Source organism: Centruroides vittatus, unplaced genomic scaffold (genome assembly GCF_030686945.1).
Source record: "Centruroides vittatus isolate TY-2023 unplaced genomic scaffold, ASM3068694v2 contig_1035, whole genome shotgun sequence".
NCBI lineage: Eukaryota > Metazoa > Arthropoda > Arachnida > Scorpiones > Buthidae > Centruroides > Centruroides vittatus.
Window position 1 is genome coordinate 517,476 of NW_027120673.1, and position 24,899 is coordinate 542,374.

Here is a 24,899-nt window from a genome sequence, read left to right on the forward strand (position 1 = left end):
TTTACATATTGATATAAGCATACTTTCTAGCAATCAATTGGAGAGTTAAGTAAATATCTACAGATAAATTACGAAGTAACATAAGCAATTAAACATCAACAACAATTGAATAAAGCTTGGCACACATTATGGGAAGTACACGTCACTTCCGGGAAGGATTCAGTTGAAGGCCTGCTTCAGTCGTTCCATGAACCGATCGAATGTGTTTCGTCACATTTTCCTTCCACAGAGACGAATAGCCGCACTTGTGACAATAATATCTTGTTGCATTGGGTTGATGAAGCCGGAAGTGACTTCGAAGATTGGATCGAGAGGTGTACGACTTGAGACAGAGGTTGCAGGTGTAAGCCCTAGTACCTGAGGACAGAGAAGACGATTTCACTATTTCGCTGCAGCTTGATTTTAATTAGAATTTTGCGAGGATATGTGCTTAAAGGATCTTCTGAAAAATTAAAATCTATATTGGAAACATGATTAAACTGATTACGTATCAAAATAAAACGTGTCACCAATCTTTTCACATATCCTTTTTGAAAATTTTAATTGTTTTGCCTAGAAATATCTAAAATATACTTCTCGGGACACAATTTATTTTGATTGAAGTGGAAATTATAAATTATCATAAAATTATTACAAAAATTATTTTGCTTTGTTTATGGATTGGTGTAAGTACACTTTCCCAAACCCACCTCTACCCAGAAAGTGCACTTTTTTCTGCTGTTTCTGTGATATATTTTAGTGTTTTATAACTTACAAATAAAATTGAAACACGATTTATTCAAATTATATACGAAATTAGCAAATTTAAGACAATTTTTATACAAAAAACGTCGGCGAGGTGTCTGCCTTTTACATGATTCTGTGCACGTTCTTCACGTGTCTTCGTACATCCGACTTCCATATCGAAGCATAACCACAGAGCTGACAGTTGAAACGAGGAGCGTCTGGTTTGTGGATCCGGGTGTGTTGAATCAAATTGGATCTCGTAGTAAAGGTTTTTTGACAAACGGTGCACGTTCGCAAATCCAAACTCCTGCAATCTTGGAGAAAAGTCACCATTAGAGGTACGACCCTAATTGCTCTATTAATTTTAAAAAAACTTGTAATATTATTAAAAATTTAATTTAATTAAAAAACAAATAAACTAAATTAACAATTTTTTAATTAAATTAAATTTAAAAAGAAACTAAATGAAATCTTTTTTAAATACAAAAAACTTCGATTGAATCGAACGCATAAATATCTTTATTCTTATTATTTTTTCTTTTTTTCCTTAATACAATTGATAATCAACATAATTTTGAGCAAGATCTCCGGATACGACCCTTCACCTTTTCTACAGTTTTGTATAGATTAGAAGAACGGGATACTAAAAAAAAACCCATATTAGGCTATGGAGGGACGGACGAGCAGCAACCAAAACGTCATTTATCAGTCCTTTTATCTTCTGTTCCTATGTACGTGTCGTCTATGTTGAACGACTGCATCCTTCCTGATTGATTCGTATCCACAAACATCGCATATATATTTGGGTGCATCGGGTTCGTGAATACTCGCGTGACGACGTAAATGAGTGCTTCGTGCGAACGACTTATGACATATGAAACATATCCATCTTCTCATTCTCCATTCTGTAATTAAAAAAGCAAAGATATTGATACAAAAATCATACGAATATCTGTTCAAATATTATCTAAAAAATAACAAAATCTATACACATATACATACGTGGCTATATATATTTTATGTTAGTGTAGGTTGGTGAAAAGAATACAAGAAAATGCATTAAGTAAAATTCTTTAAATTTTATTTTATTATCTCGAATACATACTCCTCTTCGTATTCCATACATAAAACAAGAAACGAGAATTAAATGACTTCTCCGTGCAATTCGAATTTGTGTTTAACGTAACAATTCTTCCAAATTGTTTGAAAGTCACAAATATTACAAACGAACTTCGGTGGATTTTTTTGGTGGATGATAAAATGACGACGTAAACTTGTGTTCCTGGTAAATGTCCTCAAACATATGTGACACGTTCTGGGTTTCATAGGTCGACCACGGAATTTAGGACCTTTATTAAAGAGAGATTTTCGTTTATTAATCTGTTACAAACACAACTATCTTCAGTTTTCTTACTTAAAAGATTCTTTTCTTTAAAAAAATGAACAATTTCCTATACTTATTTACAGTAAAATAAGTATTTTTAAGTTAAATTCTTATAAAATATATTACTAACGTAATTTTTTAACTTAAGATTCCAATAATTATAGACTAGAGAGGGGGGATTTAATAACAAGTTTAATTTTTTGATAGATTGTCAATAGATTGACGACAAATTTTATAATACATTTGTTTTTGCTGTAGTAATGAAGAATTTTCAAAAAGAATATTTTATTTTTTATCCTTTACTTCATTTGATGCACTTGTCTTCTATGTAAAATTACATTATCTCTCCATATTGTTTTATAGTCGCAAACGTCACAGTGATAGAGAGGAGCGTCCGGTCTGTGTAGTGTTTGATGACGTTTTAAACTATACAGACTACAAAAACTCTTTGAGCAGATGGAGCAAGGATAATTCTTTTTCTCGGAATCGTCATCTAAATAAATATATTTCAAATATTAACTTTGCATATTTACAATTTTCCAGATTAATTTTCTGATAAATAATTGCTTCTTTTAAAGCCTTACCTTTACTGTTTGAAGAATTACATTTAGTAGCGTGTTGTCTGTGATGTCGTTTTAGAAGAGATATTTTAGTAAAAGATCTTTGGCAAACATAACAAACCCACGGTCCCTGTTCAGATTCTGTAAAGAAAAAACCGCGATAGTTTGATTATTCAAAATTTCTACGTATTATTTTTTAATTTTACTTACAATTTAAAGTTTAAAACGTTAAATTAACGATGCAGAAAGCTTAGATGTCGAGTCATACCTAAGAGAAAATAATGGCGACAACTGTTAAGCCATCACAAATGCACACATTTAAATTAATTTCGTGTTAAATTCCATTGTAACAATTCTGATTTTTCGTCGTTTCTCGAATATTTTGAGTTGTATTTCGTAAAAGAAACATCATAACCATAATTTTAAATAATGTTTTATTATATTCCAATGTTGTAATCCGTGTTGTTTATTTTGTGCATAAATAGTAAGTGCCATCCATCAGACCGTGGACGTTTCGTCGATGTCTATCGAGATTTTCCTTCCACACGCTGACATACGAACAGACTTCGCAGGAGTATCGAATAGCATTTGGCTCGTGTATTCGAGAATGTCGTCGTAATTGTCGTATGGTGAGGAATCCTTTGGAACATACGGGACATACAATATCACCTGTTGGAAAAAATATCGGCTGGTAAAAATATGGTCCATTCCAGACGAGTCGTTGCTGTTCTAAATCAATTAAAAGTATTAGACATAAATACAAGTGATCCGAAATAAAATGGATTTCTTTCCGCATGATTGCTCCTTAAATCCACGAGATGACAAGACATAGAAAATATATTTTTATTAGAATTTGAATTACATCAAATGTTTTTGAAAAATAATCACAATCGACCGATGAGACATCAATAATCAGACAAAACTCGTTGTTTTTTTTTTTTACTATATAAATGTACAGAGAGTCGTTATGATAAAATAGAAAATTGCGACAAATGATCCTGTTTAAGCACAGAGACGTATATATATAATTAATAAAAATTCGTCTAATTTCGATAGTAAGCGATTATTTAATGTTATAGTTTTTAAATTACAGGTTAAATTTGATATATCTATAGAAAGTTGAGGTGTTAAATAGGCATCTTTAATTGCTCCTTCGAAAATTAACGTTTTGTTAGCTAAAAAGAAAGAATTAATTAAGCAATCATAAAGCTAGAAAAGACATTTAATCCTCAATCCTCTTAGACTCAATTTTGTCCGCGAAACAATAAGATTAAACGATTCTTTAGTGTTACTGTCAGTACTTAAAAAAAGAACGGATAAAATGATTCTTAAATGGATCAAAAATGCTAAGGAGATTAATAATTTTCTTCTTTTCTCAGATGGGCGAAGGCTGAAAATTGGTGTATGTAATTAATACGAAAGGAACGTAACTTTGTAAGGTGTGAAAGATCATCAACAACGGGATAGAAATTGAAACAATTTTTATTGCTAAAGTCTACATCTGTCTTCGATGTACAGAACGGTGCACATTGAGTGGAATTTTAAGTTATTGCCGGATTTAAATTAAAAAAGAAGAACCAACGATTGGTGGAAGATTTACGTTTGCAATCCGTGGACGTTTCGTCGATGTTTATGCAGATTTTCCTTCCAAACGCTGTAATAAGCGCAGACTTCGCAGGTATATCGAATGGCATTGGGCTGATGTATTCGTGAATGGCGACGCAATTGACGAATCGTGAAGAATCGCTTGAAACATACCGAACATATTATATCACCTGTCGGAAGAAATAGCGCAAATAAAAATGCAGATATAACTTCTGCCATAATTTAATAAATTACAAGTTTTTAAACTTATTATTAACAATTTTTTTTTCTCTCGTTCGTTTCTTCCCGACGGAGTTTAAACGGTTCTGAACCATTCGCTAACGTGTCCACGTCGTGAGAACGTTACTAACGAATAAATTAATAAGGGGGTTTATCTCGTGACGTAACATATACATTGATCCCTATTGGTCGGTCGTGTTCACGTGTTCTGCCGGATTTTGATAGTGTACGATTCGGACGTGTTTCAGCCAATTGTCCTTCCACAGAGACGAATAACCGCATACTGGACACACGTAACGAGGAGCATCCGGTTGGTGTAGCTTGAAATGACGTCTTAGATCCGACCTCCTGGTAAACACACGTCGACAGATCGGACAGGTTCTCGAAAGCAGTCGAAGGTCTTCTGCAAAGAAAGAACCGTAGTTACTCGTTATATATAACTATTGCTCCTTTCGTATAAAGTGTAGAGTCTACAACACTCTTCCGCCATTTTAAAACCGCAAAAGATAAGAGCCAAAAAATAAAAGAGGCATTAAAATTCCCAACAATATTATATTTAATATTTTGATCTTACATCATTCTCAATTATATATATAATATATATATATATATATAATACAATATTTTTTAATAATTTTTAATTTAAAATTTATATATATATATTGATCTAAATTATCACATGTCTTTTTAAAAAAATTGATCACCAAATGTGTTCCCAAACACCCTCAGTCCTTAGGATTTCATATTAAAGATTCGTCAGACACCAGATAAGTTGTCCAATCGTTGGAACCGATTTCGAAAGCGTGGAACAAACGAATGTGCTTGATAATGTTGTCCTTCCAAATTGATTTCCTGCCACAAAGTACGCACCGATGCAAAGGAGAATCCGGACGATGCACGAGAAGGTGACGTTTCAACAAACTGTGGTTCCCAAAGGTTTTTTGACAAATACCGCAAGTCCTGGGTTTACGAATCTTGTTACCTGTAACCAAAATACTTTCTTTATTCTTTATTAAGTTTCTCGTGAGAATTCCTTAAAGAAAAAAACCTTAAATTAAATCATGGATTATCGGAAGGTATCCGAAATAAAAGATCATTTTTACAAAGTATATACAATATTATAACATGTTCTAGAATTCTCAACAGTTCAAACGTTATTTTCGATAAAATTTTGCTACAATTAACGATTTTTTTTTATGTTAGTGTAATATTGAATGGAGTAGAACTGTGAGACGGTGATCCTTTATTACTGCAATAACTTGGAATCCTGAAGAATCCTGAAAAACTGTTAAAATAATCCGACATAGATATATTTTTTCGTAACATATAACGTTACGAGATAGGAGGTAGATTTTTTTTTACCGATGAGAAATCAAAAGGACCTACCCTCGTTAGCGGCAAGATAATAATTAAACCTGTTTGTGGACGAGCCGTCGATGTCGGATCACAGCATCTTTCCAAACAGACGCGTATCCACAGATATCACAAGAATACTTGGGTGCATCTGGTTTGTGACTCAAACTGTGACGTTTGAGGGTTGTCGAGGTGCAGAATGACTTCTGGCAGAGAGTACAAAAGTGGACCTTGGTAACTTGGAAGGAAGATAAACAGTGTTAAATACGGATTTATAAATATTTTACTTTAAATAATTTTTTTTATAATTTTAATGAACAATTTACATATAAGCAGCTGGAGAAATCAGAAATTGTTAGTAAACGTTTCAGGAAGATTCCCTATAAAATGTGCCAAGTTTTCATAAAATGCAATATTAATTTCTGATTAAAATTAACGTTAAAAATATAAATAACAACATCGAAGATTAAAATTTATTAAATTAGATTTAAATAAATTTAAAAAAAAACTAACGACTCAAAATCAACCTTTGGAATATTTTTTCTTAAATATCGAACTTAAAAATTACGATTAACCAGTGCATCAATGAAAAGATCTAAACAAAGATTCACAAGGCCTAAATATGGAGCATAAACTAGTAACAATGAATTTACTCTTTCTTTCCAACCCTCCACCCAACAGAAAGAGTAAATTTTAAGCATTTACAAACGACTTTTGACAATAAATAACATTTATTATCTTAATAATTAAATCTGACAAACAGAACACGATACGAACAAACTACATAACATTACACGAGGTGGTAGAAAGGAGGAACGTCCACTTTTTTGTAATGCATTCATCGAGCCGCGTGTACCCAGGGCCTTTTCTTGTGTTGAATCAGATTGTCCTTTCGGTTCGATTGGTATCCACAAATGTCACACACGTACTTGGGTGCATTTGGTTGGTGCAATAGCAGATGACGACACAGATTAGTCGAAGTGGAGAAGGTTTTATTACAGAAGGGACACGTCTTGGAATCGAGGAACCCTTCGAAGATAAAAATAGTTTTGATTTTGTTAAGTTTGATACAATATAAAATTGTATAATTATTCATTTAAATATCTATAAAATCACTAACCGTATTGAAATAATCGGTAGAGATTTAATGAGTTCTTTCAACCAAAACTCAGAAAATATTAATAAAACTGCAATTATTGTTAAAAATAGATTAAAAATTAAAGCTTACTCTTTAACTCGAAGCTTAATAAACCGAGTTTCCGCTTAAAATTAAGCATCTCTCTTTCTCTCTCTCGAATACAGTAAAATAAGGTACGAAAGTGTACACGAATTAAAATTAAACGCACAATAATGAAAATATTATCAATCGAGGAACGCAACTGGTGCATTTATGTAACTGTAACACGAAATTTATAACGCCAAATTCGAGGAAAGCGCTAATTTAATCCAACGGTCAAAACCGACAAAACAAAACTTTTTATTAATAGGGAAATTTGTTTAATAAAACGATCAATTTTTAGTAAAATAATATATGCGATACGGATAAAACTTTCTCAATTCAACTTTTATTTAATAAAATAACTTTAAAAATTCGGAAAGCAACAATCGATCACAAGTTGGTAGTTCAACAAGGAGCCGAGCGAAGTGACGGTTACGTCACGTGATGAACTTGTCGTTTGTGACGTAAGACGGCGTCCTTCCTGTCCGAGATGTAGTAACAGAAAGGACAACTATAACGAGGAGCGTTCTGTAGATGGGTCCTGGAATGTCTCCATAGGGATGCTCCGCTGGAAAATCTCTTCGGACAAAGAGGACAAAGTTTCGTTTGTTTTTCTGCGGAAACAAATGACACAAAGTTCAACCTTTTATAAAAATTTACATATAGAACGGTCACTAATTAAACTTTGTTTACATTAATTGACTCAAATGGAAGTTTCCGATTAGTCTTTAAAATTGCTCTAAACCTAAAACCGAATATTGTGGCCGCCGGATGATATTTTAGATAATAATTTTAACGTATATTAATTAATACTTATAACAAACGTAAAACAATTAATTTAAAATCCAAGGATTCGATGTCAAATAGTTTGCTGAGAAGTTATTTAAGTCCAAGTTTAATTTTCTGCTTAAAATGAAATAAATTTAAGAAAATTAGCGCGAAAACATACACAAAAATGTTATACGTCGTCACTTAATTTCAAAGAATAAAAATCAATGTACATTTTCCCAAACCCACCACGACCCAAACTGTACATTGATTTCGAACTGTCTGTACTCCAATTAAAATAATTTAATTAGAAAAATGATTTTATTCATTGTCAGCGTACAAACGTGAGCAATATCTACAAACGGCGTAACTTGTGTCGTACGCGTTGATGACGATTAACAGAATCCTTTCGTTCCGAACTGTAACTACAATAGTTGCACTTGTATTTAGGTGCATCGGGTCGATGAATGCGTGTGTGTCGCCAAAAATTGGTAGACGAAGAAAATGTCTTGGAACAAAGATGACAAGTCCAAGTCTTGATCCTGAAATCTTTAAAAGAAAAGTTAAAATCAGATCAACAAAACAAAAAGAATTACCAACAGCAAATGCACGAGTTTCCTCGTTCGACGACGAAACAAAAATCGCATTTAAATAAAAACTATAAACAACTATTGGATTTTTTATATTCAATTTATTTAAATCTTACATATCTTTTTTCTTATTAAATAAAAAGTTTTGGAAGTATGAAAAATTCAAGATGCTTAATAGCAGACATTTACTTAAAATCGACACTAAAAATAAATTAAATCACAAATAAAACGAGATAATTTACAGGATTTTTATAAAAAAGAAATTTTCTTGGAGTGAATTTAAACGGGATCCAAGCAACCGTGTTTGGTTCTTTTGTGCTTGACGACATTGCCTTTCCACAACGACTGATAACCGCATAAAGTACAGGAAAACTTTGGATAATTCGGTTGGTGAAGCCTGAGATGTCGTCGTAAACTTGCGATATCGTAGAAAGTACGTAAACATTTGGGACATACGGGTCCATTCGAACATCTGGAATCTTGGAAAGAGAACGAAATTATTAAATTTCAAATAAAATAAAAGTTTGTGCAATTATTCCCCAACCCAGTTTTCAAAAATATCACGATAAAAATCACTTTTTTGAACTTTTTTTTTTTTTTTTTTTTTAATAGTTAAACTTCACTAGATCGTCTCTTCTCAACGCATAAATAAATTGCACGTGGTTATTTTCCCGCCTTCCTGGTGTGGCCGAGATAAAATTTTCGAACTTGAGAGCCTACAAACTTAAAAGAAAACACATCAATTGCATCACGCTACGTTAAATCATAACTCGAACAATATATTTTACGAGTTGTTTCTACGAGTCACAATTCCGTGAACGATTCGCCTATGTTTTCGAACGTTATGTTTCCAGATGGAGTCGTACCTGCAGAGATCACAGCGATAACGTGGAGCGTTCGGTTGATGAAGTTTGGAGTGCCTTAAGTATGTGCTTCTGTTACAGAACACCTTGCAGCAGTCGGGACATGTACGAGATAGTTCGATGGCTGGGAAGATATAAAAACGCATTCAGTCGCATGCAAATCCCTTCGCGCTACTTCCTATCTAACTTAAAGTTAAACTCGTGTATTTACAAACCATTTATATAACGCGAAATTACAATATAATTTACAACCTTTCCCCTAGAAAAATACAAACGGATCCACTAAACAAGAACCGAAATGGATGCCTCCGAGAAGAATCCATGGAAATTTCTCGCCATCTTTTCGTATCCAAAATCAATTTTTCAACAATAAAATGAGTAATATTTATTACTTATAAGTAAATTTATCACCAAAATAAATTAATATTGCACAGTAATGATGGATTGCAGTCTCTCTCTCTCACACAATATAAATATTTAAATGTAAATAAATTTATCAGAATTTTGATAAAAGAGCTTATGTGGTCTATAAACGAGATTGTAAAATCATTTTCTACATAAATTGTATCTTCTTTGTTCTTGATATATTCAACGCATAGAGGAATAGTACAACGAATGCACCATTCGTTGATGTTTGGTTAAGTTTTGCTTCCATAACGACGTATAATTGCATAAATGGCAATAATACTTTGGAGCATTGGGTTGATGTATTCGCACGTGCCTTCTGCATGTTCCCGCGTCGTAAAATACCTTCAGACAGATGGGACATGTTCGATTCTCTACTTTTATACCTGAAATAAACAGAAACTTTAGTTTAAGTATAAAAATACTAAATAGCACTATTCTATAAAGTTATCGTAACGTACAACTATATTATACTGAAACACTTAAAAATTGCATTCTTTCGATTGTTACTATATATCATCAGCATTGCATATTACTACAAAAGCAATAATTTGTAAAAAAAAGGACCTTATATCGTTAAATATTAGCTCTTTAATTATAATATCAAGAGCCAGAATATCTCGAAATAATTGCTTTTATTTGTCAGACAAAAATGTTTTCGATTAATTTCTATTTTATTAAATTTTAAAAATTAAAAACAAATTGTAGTATAGAGAAGTTAATTAAAATTTTGAGAGTATTTAGCACATATTTTTGATGAAAATTGTTTAAATTTGTAAGTAACATGCCTTAATACATTTCCTAGCTACAGTGAGAAGTAAGCTACAGGAATAAGTATTGTTTAGTACAGTATATTCTCTGACAGAAAATACTCATCAATTAAGGAAATTTTCGAATTTGCCAATTATGAAGATAATACTTTACATAAAATAAAATTTAGGCTTTTAATTGTAGAAATAAAATTAATGACTTATTAGTTGATATAAGCTAATAATAATTAAAATAGGACAAAAAATAATAAACAGTTGAACGGTTGCTTAACTAACTTGAATTCGTTATGGTGAAAATCAATTTAGTATTAAAAATACTAACGAGAATAATAGAATTTATTTTTAAACTTAGTTTATTAGAGCAAAATGTATTATTTGACTATTTTTTTTTTTTTAAATAATTTCTTTCAAACTATTTATAATAATTATGAAGAACTTTTATCAATATTATGGATAAAAAATAATGAAATGTTGCTTCATAAATTACAATCAATTAATAAATATTATGCAACAATTCTATGACATCTTATAGTATTGAGAGTAATGTAGTATAAACACCTTAATACTACCCTTACTGTCAATACTAAATAGCTCTTAATATTATAATACGTTATAATATTTATAACTATATAATTAATAAACTTAAAGCTTTATATTATATAATAGTGTACGCTCGAATACACAAAAACTTAAACATTTATAAATAAGTCGAATAGCAAAAATATTGTCACAAAGCTACAGCAATTTTCACGTCTATAATAATTTAAAACTCTAATTCTTTATCATTAATATCTAACTTGTTTATTGCTAATTATAGATCTAACATATAATAAACAATGATTACATAATTAAAGTATCGAGTAAGAGACTTCATTCAATCCTAGACAAATATTTGAACTTACACCTCTTTCCTAAGGAGGTTCTTTCCATTCTTGTTCTATCTCATCCCTGTATAATGTAGTTTAATGTAGTCGATTTTGATCGACAGTGAATCAACTGGATCTAATTATATACAGTTCGATTCTTCGTCAATGCTTCGCTGCTACAGAAACATCCCAAAGATAATAAACGAAGGAGAAGTTTAACTCTACGTAAATCTTCTTTAAACCAGATTTTTATTGGCTTATACTCTTCTTACCGAGTGCAGTCACATCAGGCCAATAATTTAAACATTCTTACATTTATTAAAAGAATAAAATTAAAAAATAAAAGATAAATTTACCAATCATAATACATTCTAAACAAACAAGAATGGAAATAGAAATGAAAATAAATCAGAAATTTAAATAATTTCAATATCGGAATATATAATATTTTTTAAATTATAATTCGTAAAAATAAGGTAAAGTAAACTTAAAATAATTATACTTAAACATAATCGATAGATTTCAACGGAATTTTAATGCAATTTCTTCATTTAAATAATGTTTATAAGCAATAATTCCGTATTCTTAAAGATAAAAATCAGAAAGAAAATAGAAACTTAAAAAACAAATTATAATTTTCTTTTTGTAGGAATTAAAACAAGAAACAACTTCATTTTATTTATTTATTTATTTACGTAAATCAACACTTGTTTTTTGGTTTTTTTCCGAATATTCGACTCCTTTTCACAAAAATCACACAACGAAACAACAATAAATATTTTGCTTCAATAAAAGGAATCGATTATATATATATATATATATATATATATATATATATATATATATATCATTTGTTTTTAACTTTAACATTTATAACCTTTAAAATATTTATTATCGAACTTGAGATAAATGCAGAAAATACAATTCTTCCCAGTCGGGTGTTACAAAAATGTATTTGAGCAAGGATCACATCATCATATGCTTTATCTTCATGTGCTTGACTAAATTACTCCTCCAAAGAGATTGATAACCGCAGCTGGGGCAAATGTGCATCCTGGGATTTTCCTCGTGAATTCTCGTGTGACGTCGAAGATTGGCGGCATCGAAGAAAGTCCTGAGGCATATGGCACAGGTATGTGAACTCCGGGGCCTAGAATCTTAGAAGAAAAGACCGTCACTATAAGTAAATCTTGTTGATGAATGAGTAGTTAATTAGCTATTTTCTATTCTGTAATTTTATATATTCTATGTTTTTATTCTATCCTATCTTACGATGAGTTCGAATGTCCATCGGTTTTGTGTATTAATAGTCTATGTTTTCGAACATTATGTTTCCAGATCGACTCGTAGTAACACAGGTCGCAATAATAACGAGGAGCATTGGGTTGATGAAGCTTGGAGTGCTTTCTGTATGTGCTTCTATCGTAGAATTCCTTGAAGCAGATGGGACATGTGCTGTTTGAGTATCTAGACGCTGGGAATATATAAAAACCAATTGAATCGAAGCCGTTGATTTCCTTTCCAAACTATTAAAATACGTACAGTTGTATGCTTTACAGCCAATTATGGCGTAGACATAATTCAAAATAAATGCCCCCTACACTAATCAATTACTGTTATATATACAATTTTCCATGGTTAATTTTATTAACAATATTTAAAAATTTGCTTTTAAAATACTTACACTGGTTACAAATATCTTATTATAATATTCTCAACAGCTATACTTAATTATTATTCATTTAAAAAGCATCCATTTTTATATATTTTTATAAATATAGAATTTAAAAAATGATTATATATTCTAGATTTGTTTAAGACAAAGTTTTCGTAGCTGAAAGAAAAAGTTAAATATTCAATAAGAACAGAATAAAGTAGTGAAGTAAAACTATTTTTAAGCAAAAAATTCCCTTATTTTTATATTACTTGAGCGGCTTTCTGTTCTTTTTTTTATGAAGTAAAACTTTCGTACAAACTAAAAACTAAATTACATTTTTGCTTTTGCCAATTCTTAAGGTTTAGCTTCATTTTATCGAGTAAAAGCTAGTGAATTATTGATATAATTTAAAAGAAGCTAAATTATTTTAGGAAGAGCACGAATTTACTAAAATTAAAAGTAAGTAAAATACGCTTAGACACTGAAAATATTTCTTGATATAAACCAAAGACAGTCTGAAAACAGTTTATTAAACTTTTTTATTGTGGGAACTAAGCTGGCTATTTACAATATATTAAAATATTAGCAAACGAAAGAACCTTTACAAGTACATAGAACTCTATTGCACACATCATTATGATATTTGTAGTTGAAATCCTTGCTTCTTAACCATGGATAGTTTTCGAGTCACAAGTTCTAACGATAAAAAACCGTGTAATATTTATCTAATTTCTGCTTCGATTTTATGCACGATTCGTCGATGTTTGGTTAGATTTTGTTTCCACAACGACGTGTAATTGCATAATTGACAATAATACTTTGGAGCATTGGGTTGATGAACTCGCACGTGCTGCCTACAAGTCCATGCATCGTAGAAGACTTTCAAGCATATTGGACATGTTCGATTTCGAATCTTCAGACCTAAGAGGAGATAAAGACTTTTCAATTTTATTTAATTTGATAAATATCAAACCTTTTAACAAATTAATTATTTATAGATCATAAATTGATCTCATAATCAGTAATATATGCTTTTTTAAACCGATGAATATATAAATTAAGAAAAAAGCATTAAAAATAAAATAAGAAAAAACATTAAGCCTACATTTACACTTCTGGTTCAGGATGTTCGCTCGATTTTAATACTTGATGGCATGGACAGAAATTTAAATATTAAATTGAGTTAAAGCAGCTTCTTATGTCGATCGTTTTCTTTATTTTTTCGACAAATTCGATGGAGAAGTTTGATTTAAACAGCAGAGATATACCAAAAACGAATCATTATGTAAAAACACTTTATTGTACACTATCCAATCCCACCACGACCCAGTGTACAAAGGTACAAGCTAAACAAACAATGGTCGACCACTCAAATTTAAGATTTTCATTGCTTATTCACCAATAATTAATTTAATTTTGAAACTGAAACTTCTATACTCGTCATTGTATTAGACCAAACCTTTATAGTATTGATTTGTTAAGAATTGTTTAATCAATATTTTTAGAAACAACGCTCTAAAAATATTTTAAAATGTTGTAAAAATATAAATATTAATTACTCTTTCCAAATTTATTCTAATTCAGATCCAAGATACTTTATTATGAACAATGTTTGTCAATAAAACAAACAAAATATAAAAGAAAGAAACACTTCAAAGCAGCACAAACGTTACAGACACATAATACACACGCGTTGTATGCAAAAGCTTAAACAATAATATATCATTTTTTTCCATATTACTTTAAAAAATTATCATTAAAAACGCCCTGAAAATTTAATTAGAACAAAAAGAACAGCATAAATAAGTAATGAACACTGAAAAATGATACGCTAATTATGATATGATCAATGAAAAAACTAAAGTATTAATGTACAAATTTGCTTTCAAATTAATATATATAAACATATATACATACAATACATGACATTATTATTGCTATGGTTTATTCCTAATGAGGGAATATAAAATATACTTACTACTACCATCTACATAAACATATCTAAAACTATGATATACCATTTGAACTAGGCATGAGTAAAATAAGATCATTAACAAACCAAACATTTTTTGAAATTTTCTCGTATTTCATCATAAAAAAAACAGATAATTTATAGTCGAAATTAAATTAATTGATATATATATATATATATATATATATTTATAAAATTAATGTTAAACTATACTAAATAATTCATGTTTTCGTGAAAATGTTGAATTATATGACAAATTTCATTATCGGTTGTGGGCCATGAGAAATTTATATGACTTAAATATTACTTCGGAAAGCGAATTAATATTTAAGTCAAAAATAATAACATTACTTAAAATTAAATAAATATCAGTACTTATAGTCTATATGATAAAATCTTGTTTTTATATTGCATTATTATTACAAAACATGAAATTTATTCATTTTGCTTTTGGCTATTCAATTATATGTAGCATAAAGAAATAAAATATCCTATTTTCTTCCTTTTTTTTTTTATAGAATCTGATTACTCAGAATACAAAATCACAAATACGGTTGCACTTTTTCCGAGAATTCGTTACCGGTTTATAAAAACACTTGATCTCTCCCATATTCAATATCAGCATTTCCGAAATACGGAAGTACCCAACAGTACAAAAAAAGAAATATTAAAAACATAAAATATGTAAAAAAAAAAAAAATATTAAGTTAAAATCCACATTTCAGCTTTATTTAGCTCTCTCGTTTTATTTTGTCGGCTGTATTTAAAAAAGGAGGAGTTTAATGGGGATTTATGGCACGAATATTGAAATTCCAAAATTGGAATTTCAATCAAATTTGTTGTACTGAATATTAAAATAACTTTATAATTAAAAATTCTATCCTATTTTAGGTGGTTTTTCACGTTTAATTGTTTCGTGCACCAATTGCCTATGCTTTAGAACGTTTCGCTTCCAGATCGATTCGTAGAAACACAGGTCACAACGATAGCGAGGAGCATTGGGTTGATGCAGTTTGGAATGCCTTCTGTATGTACTTCTGTCGTAGAATTCCTTCTGACAAACGGGGCAAGTGCTCTTTGACGGTTTCGAACCTATAAACAACATAAAAACAACATTAAATATATAATAATTGTTTTAATTTTCGTCTTTTTTTATAAATACAATGGACCAATAACTTATAACAATTATATTTAGGAAGCTTTATTCTTGTTTATAAACCATTTTGATTGGATATAACAGTATTCGAAGGTTTTCGTCATTAATTTTCTGAGGTTATGCATTGCAATAATTTATGCAGAAAGAAAAATACCTACTTTATTATTGTAAAAATTTTTTTTTCTGTAGAATGACCACTTTATCATTAAAAATATTATTTTAATTTTCGAAATTAACACCCAGATTAGAGTGGAATTAACACTTGACTTTCCCTATTCACGAAGCGTGTATATAGATGATATCCTTAAACATAACAACGTTATATGGCGTCAAATCACTACATTGTTAATAAAATTTGTTAAGGATTATTTTTAAAGGCAACAGGTTTAAAAATAATTCTTAATTATCATTGAAAGCACCGTAATCGCGCGGCGATTAGTGTCTTTCAATGACGTTTGAAAGTAATCGTTAATACACGGATGATTCAGTTATTTATTACCTGTCAAGTGGAACAGTCAATGTCCTAATACCTTATCAGATTTCATCGGTTATCTAGAAAAGCACATTTAGCAAATATGTTTACAAATCATAAAAATATAATATATTTCGTAAACGGTTTTCCAATTGTGTAATTGTTTCCATAGAAAAGTACAGACAAACTCTCTCGGTTTTGCTAGAAAACAGATTGTAACGTAAATATTTTTATTGGTATATATAAGAAAGGTCTTGACTACGTATTTTCTTGTTTAAATTTATGAATAATAATACTTAAATATTATTCTTTTCTCTAAGTCATCTTAAAAGTAATATTCAAAAGCTATGTTTCAACATTAATATTGAAGATTTAAATTAAAATCAGTCTTTTTAGTGTATCAAATAGATAGAACTTGGTTAGGTTAGGATATTTACCTATCGGATTAATACATTTATATAGAGCATACTGAATTATTTCCTGTAGAATACAAGGTATTTAAGCATAACTTTTACGCACTTTGTTAATTTTACATTACACAGGTATGCACCACTTAACGACTAAGGTCCCATAACATTATAATGGAATTAATGAATTCGTAGCCACCTATACCTTTTCTATGTTTAGATACATAGATACTTATCATTGTGTTACATACAGCCTATTTGAGTGGTAGACATGATACAATAAGCTTATAGGTTTGTCTGCCATGTTGGCTTAAAGACGCATTCCGTCATAAAGCGGCGCATACCTGTATTTTATAAAGAGAAATATGATTTTTAAATATTAAAAACGTTGTTTAAAAAGTGATTTATCCGAAAGCTTTGATATTATTTGCAAATGTTCCTGAGTAATGTCGATTACACACAACTGTTTTAACCGAACCCACATTCAATTTATAAAAAATGATTCCTTTTATTCTACTCTATTAAATGAAACAATTTATTGTACTGTTAATGTTGCATAAACTTACATTAACTTATCTCGGTCATAAATCAAAAATGTAACAGTAAAATTATGTAATTGAATTCAACTTAAAATAAATATACCTTTCAAGCCACGTCTTTAAAAAGAAAAATTAATTTTTCGAATTACATTTCTGATATCTTTATTCAGTTTTATTTAATTAGAATTATTTTAAAATATGTTAGATACATAAGAATAAAGTAAAGCATTAATTCTTCTTAACGTAATATAATAAGTTAATTTTATTAGGCCAAGCCTAATGCTTTTTTTTTTAAATACTTTTTAGGTTTAGATAAAGTTAAAATTTAAAGAATAATATAAATATTATATATAAACACAATAATATTTATTAAAATATATATTATAAGCTCTGTATTGCACTAAGCGAAGAATTATTGAGCCAGAGTACACTTTTCCAAACCCTCCACACCCAAAGTGTGCTCTATTAAAATGCCATAACACTTAAAAACAGATCTTCCTCGTTAATTTTATATAATTTAAACAATTGTGTACAACAAAGAACAATTTCTTTTTCTATAAATAGAAACGAGTAGTTTGTCTCTTATTTTTTTAAGTCGTGTATTCTTCTTTTATGCTGTACAACGGAATCTTTCCAGATGGAATTGTATCCACAAATGTCGCACATATATTTCGGAGCGTTGGGCTGATGGATCCTGGCGTGTCTTCGAAGAGTAGGCACGTCGTAGAATGTTCGTAAACAAATAGGGCACGTCCTGGATTTCGAACCTACGAGAGAGATATAAACGTCTCGCTAATTCTATTTATTCAATTAATATAGGAATATATTGATAATTAATCTGATAAACATAAGTATGAATTTTATAGGACATTTTTAAATTGACAATATACTATGGGTCAATAAGTTTTTTGGGTTTCTATATGCAATAAGGAATCAGTGATACAGAGTTCGGAATGATGATGCTTCATATATTTTTTAAGGAATTAAGTTAATTCCACTAAAAAATTAATTTTAAGCAGTCAAAATTTTGCTTTTAAATTATATAAATAAATTTATTTAAAAAAATAACAGTATCAAGCATTAAATTATGCGTGGATATGTTAAAAATTCGATGAAATTTCCGCTTAATATTCCGGATAATGTACAATTCCAATAGGACCCACCATCTAAAGCAAAAAATAAAGAATCGTAAGAAAATAATATAAAAAAAGTTTTTAAAGCTTAATTAAATGCCTTTAATTATCTTTTTTACGGATAATTTAAGGGTTTTCTTTACAAAACGGAGTTTAAAATTTTTAACTTTGGAATGAGTTTTTAGTTTTGGAATCGCAATTAAAATGTCAGGTGTTATTGAAATCTATAATATAATGGGACTCACCACTTCAGAATTGTCTTTACAAGTGGTCAATAACTCTGCAAAGAATAATAAAGTCCTAAATTCGTATTCCGTAATTACAATGTCGATACGTCGGAATGGAAGGGATGTCGCAAGCGTTGATGACGAACCATATTATCTTTGCGATTGCATGTGTAGCCACATATAAAACACGAAAATCTCGGAGGATTGGGCTGATGGGTCTTCGAATGCCTCCAGAAAGTAGTAGCGCAGTTGAAACTTTTGAAACATATCGGACACGTCCTAGACATGGAAGGCCTACACACTTGAAAGAAAAGATACGTCATCGTTAGAGACCAATTCGATATCGTTAACCCGTAAAATATTGTAAAAACTAAAATAATTTACTAATTATAATTAAATATATTTGCATAGGAAACTCACACAAGTCTTCTATCGTGTCGTAACTCGACTTCGCCGAATCCAAAATTTTTATTCTCAGAAGAACTTATGCAAATTCAACATGACCTAGAGACTTATTAATAACTACAACTAAAATCATATAAAATAAAATAAAAATTAATTAAACTACACGTTTGTTACAAAATGTTTTCAATTAAAATACTAATGTTTTAATTAACGAAGCTCATTTAATTGTACACTCTTACCATTCCCTCCTCTACCCAAAGTGTACAAGAGATTGTTGATAAATAAATCAATTTTATTCGTTTAAATAAATCATATTCAAAGCGCTAAGAATAATTTTAATGAACTTCTCTTTTTTTTTCTTATTCTGTATACAAAAAACCTGATAAAAATCTAACACATTTTCAAGAAGTGTCGACGATTGTCTTTGGTTCTAATTCAGTTATTTTAAAAACTGACGCAATTATTTAGAATGAAATAGAGAGAATACCGAAACTATTTTACATTTATATAAGGATAAATATATTTTACACGGTAATTACTACGATATATTTTTCTTAATATTTACAATCGGATCGTCGTCATTCGATTTTTAATTGTAGTATTAGCTGCAGCTGTCATTAAAATGTCCGTTTATTTTTTCCCAACTTAACAAATTAATGAATTTTCTTAGAAATATATATTCCAGAATATCAACGCAGGAACTTTTTAACGAGTTTAATAATAAATCTCGGTCACCGTCGAAGATTTCAAATACTGTATATATATATATTTATTTATTTATATTGTTTTTGGTTTCTAGAAAACAACAAATTATCAACAGACAACACGGATCATCATCATCATCATCATCATCATCATCATCATCACGTCTTACGAAACTTTTTGTTGTGAGTCTTAAAATGGGCTTTATAGTTATCCCGTCTGTTATAACTACGGCCGCATATATCACAAGTATATTTCTGATGTTCGTTTTGATGTTTAAGAAGGTGCCGATTCAAGTTTTGACGATAACAAGTTGTCTGGCCACATACAAAACAGCTGTAGAGTTTTATACGTTTCGTTTTTGTTTTTTCTTGCATTGGTTCTAATCGATCGGTGGCTGTAAAAATGGAAAATCGCCATTTTAAAATGTTTAAAATATTTTAAATTCTATAAAATTTTTAAATATTTTACTTAAAAACATTATTTCGTACAATCGAATTGAGTTATATCAATGCAATCAATGTATTAAATTAGCATTAAAAAATTAAAATTAATCGATGGAAGAGGAATTATTTTCCTGAAATTCAATTATATATTTTAAAAAAAAAGTAAAAATAAAAGATTTCCAGAGAAATATATTTCTGAAAATATCTTTTAAATTTTTTGACAACAGACATCGGATTACGTACATCGTCAATTCAATACGTCTTCATATGAGTCCTGAAATGAGCCACGTAGTTATCTTTCCTGTTGTAACTTCGTCCGCATAGATCACAGATATAAAACTGTCGAGATGACTCGTGTTTCACTTGCAAATGACGCTTCAAATTACCTCGATAATGCATTCTCTGGCCACATATTGGACAGCTGTACACTTTGTCTTTCAATTCTTCTTTACCCGTATGCCGTAATCTGCCTGTTAAGAAACAAATATTTCGTAATTGCTCACGATTTTCGTTTACGATTCTAGTAAAAACGTAGCCTACCTGCATACAAAAAGCATGCTTTTTCGCGACATAACATTTTTTTTTTTTTTTTTTTTTTCCATTCGGACTACTTTCTCCCAAAATATCTACACTTACCTGTCAGACTGTAGATATGATTCGATCAGAACTGATATGGAACTCTAATGCCGAATCTAAACTTCATCATTACGATTTTGATCGTACTCAATAGTTATGTAAATATATTAATATACATAAACACCGTAAAAATTTGTATAAAGTATAATCAACTATTTACGTGTAAAACAGTCACACAAATTAAGTCGTGTTGATCACAAACACTTAAGAATACGTTAAATTCGATAAAAATCTATGAAAATAATGTCACAGATAGATTATTACTTTTAGAAATTCTTAAGAAAACGCCATAAAAACTTAAGAAAAAAAATGGTACTTAATAGTTTAAGAAAGACGTACGAAGGTATAAATATGCAAATTACAAGTCAGTATGCAGGAATTTTTGCATAGGTTATGCATAAGTATACTTCTTACATCATGCCGTTCATTCAAATAAGACTATTAGTAATTTGTGCATAGCTATAAATCCAAATTAATAATAGTCTTAAAACAGACAATACTTTTTCAAAACAATTTGTAGCTTTATGCTTGAAGTAATTTTCATCATTTTAATAATTAAGAAAAATATTTAGAAGAATAAATTTATGGAACCATTAACGTTTTACTGAAAAATCTAATTATTGTTATATTGAAGAGTGTACTACATGGGCCAAATTGTATTTCCAATGTACTCTAATTATTATTAATATTTAAATTACTAATTGATTATTGATGGAAACGAGAATTTACTACAAGTCAAAAGCTTTCCGATAAAAATAAACATACGAAATTCTATCAACAGTTTAAAACAGTGCGAGTTAATATATTAAAATCTACATTTCGTGTACTAATTTCAAATAGCGCATCTTTAGTTATTATATACACATAAACGAAAATGTTAAGAACAGTTTTTTTATCATTTTAATTGATTAGAGGTGAATTTGTATCGCAATTCAAAATAATTTGTTGTAGTTCATAATTCTTATGTATGGAATTTGATGTAATTGGCTTTTAAGGATGTATTTTTAAAAAATAAACAGATAACGAACTTATAATAAAATGAGAATAATTGAGAGTCGTTGTTCGAATGAAGCAAAAATTCCCGAACAGATGGCGCCACATAGAAAGAAATTGAGTTTTGTACCTTCATCGATCAACTTCACTCGTTTGTTCATTTGGTTACGAGATGCGAGCGAAAGAAACGTCTTGTCATCTACACAAAACTTTATCAAATTACATATAAAAAATGAACATGACATTTATTTTTCTTTCTTTTTTATTTACTGAAACCATATAAACCTGTACGAGTTGCAATAATTTATTAAATATATGTGTATGTAGTATATATTCAACATTTTTGCAAAAAAATAATATATTTATTCTTTAAAGTTAATTATATTTAATTCTTTTTTTAATATATAACAATAATTAAACTAAGAATAGAATCCCCATAAAACTTACTTCTTACAAATGTTATGGACGAACATTTTTTTCTTTTATTAATGAAAAACAATTTATGTTGAGTTTCTTTAAAATACATAAAATAATTTTCCCATTGCCAAAACCGGCGCGTCATTTCTTAAAGATCACCTGCCACGTCACTGAAAAGTACCCACGCGTATAACTTTCCCTTTTAATATATACATATATTTATATTCCTTTACACGATTCATAGAACGTGGTTTTAATAATTACCTATTAAAATTTGTAACAAATATAGTAATTTCTCTTTTGATAACCTTTCGGTTGCAGGTTCTGTAAGAAAATTCGCACCGATTCTTCCATTTGTTACAAATGAGTTAGAAAGAAGGAAAAAAAAAAAAATCAAAACATATCATTGCTGTTTCCATTTTTCAGATCTGGAACGTCCAAATTTCATCTTGACCCCGTGAATACCCACCATGTGAGCTCTGAGATTATCGAACCAAGTGAAATGACGTGAACACATGTGACACTGATACTTTCTAAAGTTCGGGTTATGAATGGACTGATGACGTTTCAAAGAGAAGGCGGTGGTGAACTCCTTGTAACAGATTCCGCACCAATACAGCTTCCCTCCACTTTCGGCATTTCGATATCTTTCTCCTAGGAATGTGGAAGATTTATTGAACTCAATTAATGTACACTGTAGTATAAGGTGCTTATCGACTAAAGAGCAACACGTTACGTACTACGTAAAGCACTCACTATGACATAAAACTAATAAAAAATTTTTCCGAAACAAATATACAACTTATATATACAACATAATTAATTGACATAATTTAATTAACAAATTAGATTTTAACAAAAAAGGAAAATAAAAATATATAAGCCTATATCAGTATAGATCAATTCCTGAGCCGATAACAATGTGTTTTAACTTCTATATAATCAGTTTTTTATATTCATGTGAGTATTGCTATGACGAAGAAGCGTGTGTTTCCTTTTGAATATTTTCTCACAGATGTTGCATTTGTATCTCTTGGCACTTTTGTGCTCGTAGTATCGATGAACTCTGAGGGAAGGAGCCGAACGAAAGCTTTTTCCGCAGTCATCGCACAGGAAGGCTTTCTTGACGTACGAGACGAAAGGTACGACGAAAGGTCGGCCTGCTGGATGGCAGAATTAGTTTTATTTATATTATAATTACAATAAATATTTTAATTTATTAACATTATCATAAATTACAAAGTTTTAAACATTTCATTGTATAAATGCTGATTAATTTAAAAATAAAAATTGTGCCTGTTATCGATATTTTCGTTAGTAGAGGATTATAAGAAACAAACGGAGATATAATATTTTCCTTTCATCTTTCAAACTTCTGGAAAACTTTATTAAAATACAGATTAAATTTTTAAGTATATAAAATTATATTTTAAGGCTAAATAATTATCTTATAGTTAAACTATTGACTTAATTTATGTGTAAAAAAATTATTTTATATCAGTTTCGTTGCATTATAAAAGAAATCTGTTAGTAAGTTAATAAGTTAGAACGCAATTTGCTTCGTGTTTTATCCGCTTAGAGTTAGAAATTCAAATTTAGATATATTAGTAAAGAGCATTTACCAGGTTCCTATAAGTAATAAATTACAATCTCTTCCGTCATACCTACTCCTAAGTAACAGAGTTTAATGTTTTAGTCAATGTAAATTGCAGGTAATAATGCGCTATCATAAATTTCAATAATTAATGTGAAACAGTTATTAATCGAGACAGAAACGCAATATTTTTAGACAGAAAACTAAGCGTGGAAAATTTATATTTAAATGATAATTATACCATTAAAATAATAATCATATTTTTAATAAAGTAAATGATCTTATAAGGTAATGTCTCCTGCTATATGTCTCATCTTGATAAATGTAGAATATAAATTACCTTTTTACGACCTGATTTATTTAATTCTAAGGTAATAAAATATATTATTATTTTCTGTTTTTTTTCTTGTCTTAATAATAAACTTATAATATCTAAAGCAAATTTATAAAATAATGACCAAAGAATATTTTCAGGAAAACAGAACAACGTCTTTAATTTCTCTTAATAAAATCATTTACAAACCATGATCAGTTTTCTTATATATTTCCAGTGAAAACTGTTTCCATTTTGGCCTCGTGAACATAAAAAACGTGGTTCTTGAAATCAAAATTTCTCTTAAATACTTTCGGACAGTACGGGCATTGCAACCTCTTGACGTTTGTATGCTGGTAATGCTTGTGACTTCGTAGGCAAGAAGCACTGACATAATTCTTCAGACATATTGTACAACGGAACGGTTTGGCTTTAGATCGCTCCAATCCTGAATAAAAACGAAAAGAAAAGGAAAAGAAATCCTTTTATTTCATTCGTCCAT

General features: G+C 29.6%; 1 protein-coding gene across 1 annotated transcript; it reads right to left on the reverse strand.

Moving 5' to 3' along the window:
- Positions 1 to 757: 757 nt before the first annotated feature.
- On the reverse strand, positions 758 to 24,882 carry LOC136969048 (zinc finger protein 16-like; the record flags this gene model as incomplete). The annotated part of the gene is made up of 5 exons (XM_067263129.1): positions 758 to 1,081; positions 2,414 to 2,603; positions 2,695 to 2,811; positions 20,831 to 20,914; positions 24,624 to 24,882. Coding segments are annotated over 5 exons (882 nt in total), but the record flags the coding sequence as incomplete, so codon positions are not given.
- Positions 24,883 to 24,899: the final 17 nt, after the last annotated feature.